Source organism: Populus alba, chromosome 16, assembly GCF_005239225.2.
Source record: "Populus alba chromosome 16, ASM523922v2, whole genome shotgun sequence".
NCBI lineage: Eukaryota > Viridiplantae > Streptophyta > Magnoliopsida > Malpighiales > Salicaceae > Populus > Populus alba.
This window is the reverse complement of record NC_133299.1, coordinates 6,559,392-6,568,843: the sequence shown is the minus strand read 5'-3', so window position 1 is coordinate 6,568,843 and position 9,452 is coordinate 6,559,392. Positions and strand designations below refer to the sequence as shown.

At 30.6% G+C, this 9,452-nt stretch overlaps 1 protein-coding gene across 1 annotated transcript; it reads right to left on the bottom strand.

The window, feature by feature from the left end:
• Positions 1–2,027: 2,027 nt before the first annotated feature.
• Positions 2,028–4,634, bottom strand: LOC118050743 (aluminum-activated malate transporter 8). Its single transcript, XM_035061191.1, has 6 exons — positions 4,234–4,634; positions 3,998–4,138; positions 3,486–3,758; positions 3,275–3,381; positions 2,954–3,097; positions 2,028–2,622 (listed from the first exon to the last, which is right to left on the bottom strand). Exons 1-6 carry the CDS (start codon positions 4,520–4,522, stop codon positions 2,152–2,154), a joined length of 1,425 nt encoding a protein of 474 aa, XP_034917082.1. The 5' UTR covers positions 4,523–4,634; the 3' UTR covers positions 2,028–2,151.
• Between the last annotated feature and the right edge of the window lie 4,818 nt (positions 4,635–9,452).

Below are 9,452 nucleotides of genomic sequence, written 5' to 3'. Positions count from 1 at the left end.
AAGTCAGATTACAGGTTGAGTGAGGCCAGTTATGACAAGATTATCAAATGGGCAAGAAGCATTTTACTTGAAAGGAATAGGTTGAAAGAGAACTTCTATTCTTCCTTGTTCATGACAAAAACCCTCAATTTAGGATACTAGAAAATTGACATTTTTCCTAACTTCTGCATGTTATACTACTTTGTCAACTCTTGTTATTGTGTTGTGCGTGCTGTAAGCTTGCAATTCAAGCTTTTGTGTAGGAGGATAGACAGGCATACAAACAGTACTTACAAAAAGATTGACAGTTTTACCAATGGATAAACCGACGGCTTACGACCCGTCGGTATTTTACTGAGAGTTGCAAACAAATTACAGATTTTGCCACACTTACTGACCGTCATACCGACGGACTGGTACTCGTTGGTATTTTACCGAGAGTTGCAAAACAATTACTACCCCTACCACAATCACCGACAAATATACCGACGCATTCACTAACGGATGGAGCACATTCCAAAGCGCACAACATATCAACTTAAAGTATTTCATTGTGAGAGATAAAGTGAAGGAATATGAAGTGCTCATTGAGCATATTAGCATTAAGTTAATGATTGCGGATCTTATGACTAAAGTATTGTTGGCAAAGCAATATAAAGATCATGTGAATAATATAGGTCTAGCTAACCCATTTGATGCTTGACTTCATTTTCTTTTAGTTGATTGTCTAGGCTATTTTTATGTTATTCTTAAAAACTAAAGTGATGTTTTGTGCATCTAAAGTATTATTTTCTATATCTTTTAGGATATATAAAGTTCGACTCGAATGAATTATTGGAAGTTCATTCATAAAGTTTATTTGCTCATTAAATGTTTATTTTAAGGATATAATATATTATAATACATGGAAGGAAGTACTTGATTATAAAGTGTAACCGCTATAATTCATATGTTATATTCTTCCCTTAAGTGTGACTATTTCTACTTACTAATATTTTAAATTCTATATGGATATTGTCACTTTTTAGGTGGTGTCAAATGAGACAAGCGGGAGAATGTTAGAAATATATTCTTAAGGTGGATCATGTGCATATAGTTTTTAAATTAAGTGACAATTAAGGCTTGAAGCCTATTGGATTCTGGTAGTGGGTCAAACATCATCCATGATGGATGGAGGTGTAAAATTAAGTTATATATAAAAGGTCCATAATCTAGTAAAAAAGAGGTTAATAAAAAGTCTTATTTCTTCCATCTACACAAAATAAACCTAAAGTTTGGCATAGATTAGAAGATTTTTTATTCTTTACAGTACAAAGATTTTTAGACAATTGCTTCAACAATTAATCAATCATGGAAAGAGGTATGTATTCTATTAAATTTTTCATTGTGTTTATATGCTTGCTTGGCATATTAAAATTATCTTACATGGAGTTTATACAAGTTTAAATCTATAAGCATGCAAAAATAATAACTCATGACAAACCTGTTATCAACACAAATATAATACTAGCATGCATACTAAACATATATCCAAACATACAATTGATGCTAATTCAAAGTTCTAGCATGCATGCTAATAATAAAAATATATATTCTTAAATTAAAGTAAAGAAGAGTACTTGTTTGTTGAAGAACTTTAAATTAATGAGATTTTTGTTATCGTGAAAGATAAATATTTTGTTATTAAAGTTTTATTATCCATTACTTGTGTAATTATGATGTTTACTATACACAAGATTCCAACATCACAATCTTAGTTTAGATACACTTTTAAATAAGTTCTCTGAACTAAAAAAATATGAAACCTCAACTATCACTCAACAAGATGAACTTAAACTCTAGAATTTAAAAGAAAATCAAAACATAAAAAAAAATGAAAACACTAAAAATGAGGTGAGAGTGTGGAAAAATCTTAGAAAAAAAAAAAAAACTAGTTAGAAACTCTGTAATCACCTTTTTTTTTACAATGAATTTTAGAAATTAAAAAACTAGAGAATTAATAAGAATTAATTATTACTTTTATCAATTATTAATTAGCCACTATAAATTAAGAATTAAATGTAAAAAAACAAAGAGCTTGAGAAAATCAAAAGTTCTTCAATATTAATTTCTCTTACCCTCGTAATTTATTTATTTAAAATAAATTTCCAACAATATTTACGCTTCTACTCGTTAGCCAAGCTTTGGTGCCTTACGAGTCTCATTTCCTGGAGAATCTGGAGATGTTCCATGTATTGTAATAACAGCATGATGACTGTCACCCTCTGAAACAGGTTTTATGCTTCCTCTGTGCGGTTTCTGGGGTGACACAGTAGGTTCAACACTCTTAAAGTGTGCTAGCTTAGAGAGCCCGTGTACTGATTCGGATATGTTCTCCACGCATAAAACGATCTCAACTAGTATTGATGCAACTGTTGCAGCTGGCAGAATTTGTAAAAGGTCTTGATCGTGCTCAAGTGAGACAGCTTTGAGAGCAATTTTGAGGTCCTGGACTGCAGTTTTGGAGTTCTCAACGTTGACATTTTCTGAGGATGGAACAGTCGTGGTTTTGATAGCCGAAGCCAGTGATTTCAGTGCTTTGCCGCATTCTGCACTAATCTGTGTACATGGTTCTTGGACTTTACATCGGAATTCTAGTGGTGCCTGGAATTAAAATGTATCATAATATGTTTCTGTATTTTTACATTAATCATTAATTCTATAAGCTATGAACTAAAGGAAAAAAAATAATCCTTTTAAAGCAGCTTTGTAGGGTGATTTCATCAAAACACTATGGATGGTGTGCATATGCATGAATTTTGTTAGTATTTAAATGGAGGAAAGTAGATAGACCCATTTTAGTCTAATGGAACCAGAGGGTCGATTTTGGGTTTTAATTGTATATTCTAGTTAGGAAATGGTTCAATCTAAAGGTGGTAGATCTTAACTTTTATCTTAAATGAAAACAGTCACAGAAAGGGTTATGATAGATTACATGGATGTCAGTGTTGATGTAGCCATTAAGAGTTTCAATATGGCAAGCACATTGACGTGTGAGCGCTCCAATCTTCAAGTATTGTTTCCATGGATGCCGGGAACGAAAGCGGCCGTGTCCAGGTTCCCATCTAGCAAGATTTGCCTGCAATATAGGTCAGGAGCGCTAATTTATTAGTACTTTAGCACAGCCAGCTGAAAGTGTACAGCAAGCTGGCAACTATCTGTATATATAAAGAGAGTTCAGCGAGCCCAACAAAAGCGTAGAAGGTAGTGGCATTCATGCAAGACAAAAGTGCAAGTTAGTGGAGACTGTCCTTACCATGGATTCTTCAGTGGATTTTGAATTGAGGACATTTTTATATCCTTGAAGAAATGATTTGTCGCTAATGGAACGCTCACAGGACTGAAAATATTCACCTCCAAAACCTGTGAATTTATTTATTTTTATTTGTTTAGTGACCTTTCAGGTTAAAATATTATATCTAGATGAAATGAACAAACATAAGGAATTAAGTTAATGATTTTGACACCTTCTAGGTAGCTTGCAAGCTTTTCTATATTGGCAGCAACCGAGTTATGAAGAGTTTCACCAGCCCAAACAGGACAGATACAGATGGATACCACTATGCATGTTGCTCCACCGACTATTATTGTTGATAGCCTTTGACGTGCCATTTGTAAGAGTTCTTCAACTCGAAACCCCGAAATAGCTATCAAACTGAATGTTAATATGAATATCAAGACTCCATAATCATATCTAGCTTTGATTTGAGGGAAGAATCGCATGAAAGTAGATACTGCAGCTGCATGCAACCAAAGTGACTTGGATTATTAAGCTATGTGTGTGTGTAGAGAGGGGGGAGAGAGAGAGAGAGAGAGAGATTTCCTAAACAGTAGTGCTTATGTCAGTATGGTCATTGGTTAAAAGGATTTAATTGCCCCTTTAATCATTTTTAATGTTTGAAATTACTTCTTTTGCCGAAACAGACAAATAGCAAATTACTTATTGTATGCTGCTTTTGTCTGTCTATAAGCAATATACCTAACAAGAAGACAAGGATTCCAAGGACAATGGGATCCCCTTTGTCTCCAAAGAGACTGGCCAATTGTTGAGCTCCAAGCCCTAGAGCACCAGCTACTAATGTTGCAAAACCTCTATTCAAACTCTTGCTCACGGTTCCACCTGAACAACAAACAGATGTAAATAAGTTATATAAGAACTTTTGGAATCCTTTTGAGCTATTATAAGCAATACTCCAGCCTTACCGATCAACTTACCGACGGTGAATTCGAAAACTACCACCACAGTTAGCACTGCCCAGATTCCGGCAGTCCCAAAGCCATCATAGAGAGGCCTCAAGTAATATATCAAGGACAACAGCGTGAGAGCTAGTCCCACTTTTAGGGAGTGGATGATTCTTCTTGGATCATCCTTTCCAAGTTTTTTTATGCTCTTTGCAACCCTTAAAATCTCGGCCTCGGCCATACCAGGCAAAGCCTTGAGCAAGCCCCATGCACGCGTTAAAGGTCCGGCCTTCTCTTGCATTGCTGACTGATCAATCTCCATGCCTTGAGGTATATTTTGTAGGGTGCCAACTACATGCACTAATGATAGAAATGGATATTACGAAGGGTCAAGGGACCAAGGCTTGAGCCTTCAGAAATTGGTTCTTTTTTTCTTCAAAGCAATATTCAGTTGCTCGAGAAAAAATTGTTCAGGACAACGTCACTCTCTAGCCTGTTTTTATAAGAACGGAAATTAGGCTCAAGAATATTAAATTGATACAAGTGTTAGTGTCCTTTGTAGGATGAGATAACACTTTTCTTTTGTTTATTAAAAAAAACCACATTCGCCCCTAAGTCGTTGATGGGTTTAGGCGGTGTTTCGCATGCCTTCTTTTTATTTATTATTATTTTTATGTATTTTTAAAAAATATTTTTAGCTTTAAAAAATATTAAATTCATAGTTTTTCTAGTATTTTTAATATGTTTATGTTGAAAATTAAAAATAAATTAAATTAATACTTTAATATAGTCTTAGCTCTTAAGTAAACAGTTATTTTGATGCATCACAATTTCAAGTCCACCCATTATTTTGAATAAGAAAATACATTTAAAAACTTGGATCCAAGGTACCTTTAAGAAAAAAGACACAGCAGTGAGCAGCTCATAAGTTAGCTGTCATTGATATTTCGGAGTTGAGTCCACTCCCCACTCCACACAGAACAAAAATAAAAAAAATAAAAGTTTAGCCCACTACTGCTTTAAGACCCATTAAGGATTTTAAGGGTAATTTCCATCAAATAACTCATCTCTTTCAGAATTTAATTAGTTATTTGCGGATAGTTTTCAATTTTTTTTTATTTCAATTTTTATAATTGAAATAAATATTCTTATGAAAGATTATGATTTAAATGATACATACATAAATAATTTTTATTCAGGCATTATTTTTTATTAAAATAGTTTTTTATTAGTAGAATGTTTTCTTTAATTAATAGTAAATATTATTAAAATAATTTTTTATTTAAATAATTGTAAATAAGCAAAAAAAGCATCTATTTGATCTAAACTTATTTTCTTATTAATATATTTCATATTTTAATGAAAACATGTTTTTATCATATGTATTGTTTATAAATTAAAAAACTTACCATGATCTGAAAAGTAATGTTTTTTAAAAAGAATTAAAATAAAAATCATGTCTTAGTATTTTGTATGAAATTGAATAAAAATTTAATTAACCTAAGAAAAATTCATTAAAAATTATTAAAAAAAATAACATTATAAATTTTATTTTTATTGATTTGTCGTGATCACAAACTTAAACAACTTTTGCAAATTAGTTTCACATATAATAATTCATGAGCTGATTTCTAATATTATCAAAACAAATACTATAATTTTATTTGTAAACAAATGCAAAATCAAATGGTATTTAGTGAAATAATATATTTAATATAATTTTTATTATTATATTTATAACAAATTTTAATTAAATTTTAAAAAAAAAAAACAAATTCAAAACAAAACAAATAGCCATTTAAAAAGAGATCAGACATTTAGGCTTGGATGGTTAGTCCTCACGCCTGGCCTAATAGATAAAGCCCGAGCGTATGTTACCTCGTAGAGCTAGGTTTGCTCACCTACTATTCTCGCATTTTTTTTTTGTTTAATAGGGTGGACAATGTGTTGTCACTTTATTTTAAAAATAAGTAGATAACAAACCATATATAACAATAGATAATGAGTTATCTACTTATAAGGATTCTAGCTATTAAAAGTGACTAAAAGTAATTGTCTGATTTTATTAACACTGCAAATTTTATTAACACTACAAATTTAAATCTTATTTCATGAAAATGGCTTCCAAATCAATTCTGAAATCTTGCCAAACACATTGAATTGTTAAGAAAATACCATGAAAAATAATATCAATACATAAAATATCACAAACATCATGTAAGAGGATATAGTTAAAAAAAAAAAAAACAATGATTAAAATAAAATAAAAAATTATTCAATTAAAAAGGTCTTTAATAGTGAAATGAGAAAATGCACAACTCATAATAAAGTACAAAAAATACTAAACTTTTTTAGTGTAATATATATATATATATATATATATACTAAGGCTTGATGTTTTTATGTTCATCAAGACTCCATGTATTATAAATTGCTATAGTATAATGATATTTTTTCCCAGCACATTACAATCAAATGAAGTGTAAATTAAAGGGAAAATGATCATTTCACGGGATTCAATTAGCATTGATAAATTGATTGGGCTAAAATTGGTGTTTTCACTTTTTTAGCATTGTAAGAAGATTTAACTACCTTAAAAAAAAAATTTAGCTTGGCATCTAGGGGCTTCTTGGCCTTTTCATTTTTTTTCTAATTAGTAACATGACTAAATTACACATAAAATAAAAAAAATTACTAGGTGTTTTTTGTCTTCTTATTATGGCTTTTTTTTTTTGTTATAAATAAGTGGATTGAGAGGTGTTTTGGTAATTTAATAAATATAAATATTATTAGGAAAAACAAAAAGGCAATTGACATTGTGCAGTGTGGGCTTTTGAGGCATAGTTGGAATCTCTTCAGAAACCCTTTTATGATTGGGTAATGTGTATTGTCACTCCCGACATCACGATGACCCTTAAAAATTATGCAAAAAGAACATATATTTGACATCTTGTTCTTATAGGGGAATGTTTTATTTAAAAAGTTGTCACTAGTATTATAATCACTGAGAAAATTAACTGGTCAAGAGAGATTCTATGGTTCAGGACTTGTTACGTTAAAAGAAATATACTATCACTCCTAAAGCGTCCTACCTGAGGTAGACTGCATTGTTAGCTTTGTCTTAAATTACTAAAGGTTTGTTGTGTTATGCTATTAATGTGGTGCCTATAATATTTTAACTCTAGGTAGGGGTTAATATTTGTGACTCTGATTTCAATAAATATTAAAGTTGATATTTCTGACTCTAACATTAATAAATACTAGAATTAATACTTATTGGGAATCCACTTACCTCGAACACTTCTGGATTGAGTTTTAAAATAGTCATTGGACCCCTAAAAAATGACAAAAGTGGGCTTTGAATCCTTTTAAAGAAATGAGTTTTTTGTATTTTGTATAAAGGCTTAATAGGTCATTATATTTGGGCTAAGCTTTTAATAGACTTGATAAACTTGTTATCAATCCCAAAACATACATGCAAAAACAATACATTTTTTAATGCTAAAAACACAAAATGATTTCTTTTTTTTTTTTTGTTTTTATCTTTGTTTATGCAAATCATGGTATTTTTTTTTATTCTAAATTATGCAAAAAAGGGATTTTTTTTTTTTTTTTTTAGCTTGGCCATGTACAATTTTTAAGAAAATGAATTTTATGGTATTTTTATTTTTTCTATTTTTATGTTATTTTTTTTAACAAATGCAAAAATTTAAAAATCATGAAACACACATATATTTCACTAATTCACACAGACACACACGTAACAAGTACACATATTTTCAATTTACATCATAAACATAAAATTATCCAAAACTTGCATAACACCTCCTATGCAAGGTCTAAATAGTTAGAGAAGTTTTCGGGATTTATTCGAAGTTCAAAAATAATAGGGCATAGGGTTCCACGCACCACCATTAATACTAGCGTATTGACCCATGCACTGCTGCCAGTCAAAAGAAAAAATCACAAAATTGAATTTATTGATTCACATGTTATTTCAATTTGTTTTATTAATTGTAAATAACATGTTTGCATTTGCCAATTAAAAAAATCATGGTCTTTGAAAATGCATTTATAACATTAACACATTATCTTGTTATTTTTCAATTCAGCTTGCATTCTACATGCAACGTAGAATAATAATACGACTAGTATTATTTACTATAAGCTGATATAAGAGTAAAAATATAGTGAACAAAACTATATTTCCTAATCCTAACATCAGAATCTCTATTGGTATTCCAACTAGGGGTAGAGCTAGATTTCTTTGGTTAATTTGTCCATGTCTATCATACTTGGGAGAGGATTTTGCAAGGAAAGACTTCTAACTTTACATAGTGTTGTTCGTCAAATTATAGCAAAACTCAAAACTAACACCTACAAAACAACTTGAAACTTCTCCAAATGTAGATTTAGGGTCATAAAATGTCTCCAAAACACCTTTATATTGACTAAAAAACGAAAACAAAGGTTTTCATCATAGTTATATGATGGATTCAAGATTGTTTTGAGGTGTTCACAGTGGTAAAGACCCATCATAATCGCTAAAGAAAAAAAAAAAATTAAAACTGTTAAATTTCACTAAAAGTGAGAATAAAGGTCTATTATTAGCCTTATATAGATTTAAGGCCTTATTAATGATGTTCAATTGTCTCTAGGAATGTGTTCCACTAAATAAACATGTGATGGCCCTCAATTATCAATTTAAGTTCCAAAAGGTGTAACTTTTCGCCCCCAACTCACAAACCCATGCATCAACCCCTAGATTTCTCCATGTGCTCTATCATAATGAAATTCATAAGGAAACTATTGGAAGAGGGATAGGTGTTGTAGAAGATAAAAAAACAATAATGCAAAGTCAAAAAACTCAAGAAGAAGAAGATGATTGAGAGGAATATATAGTTTTATTAAGTGTTTCTCTTTAAACTCTCTTACTTATTCTCTTTTTTTGTGTAATATTAATAATATTGAATTACTAGTCTTTTATAGGAATAAAGTCCTAGACAATTAAGGAATTAAAAACAAGATCCTAATCTAAACATAAATTGTTTTTTGTTGGTTGAACCAGTTGATTATTTCTTAACTAGTCAACCACTTTAACTTATTTTACCCTATTACTCTGTCTCAACCGGTCAACCTATTCACAACCAGTTGATCAGTTCAACTAGTTTTCAGAAATCAGTTTACTTTCAACATCTCCATTTAAACTTGATTTTTTTATAACTCCTTACATATCTCTCATCTTGATAAAA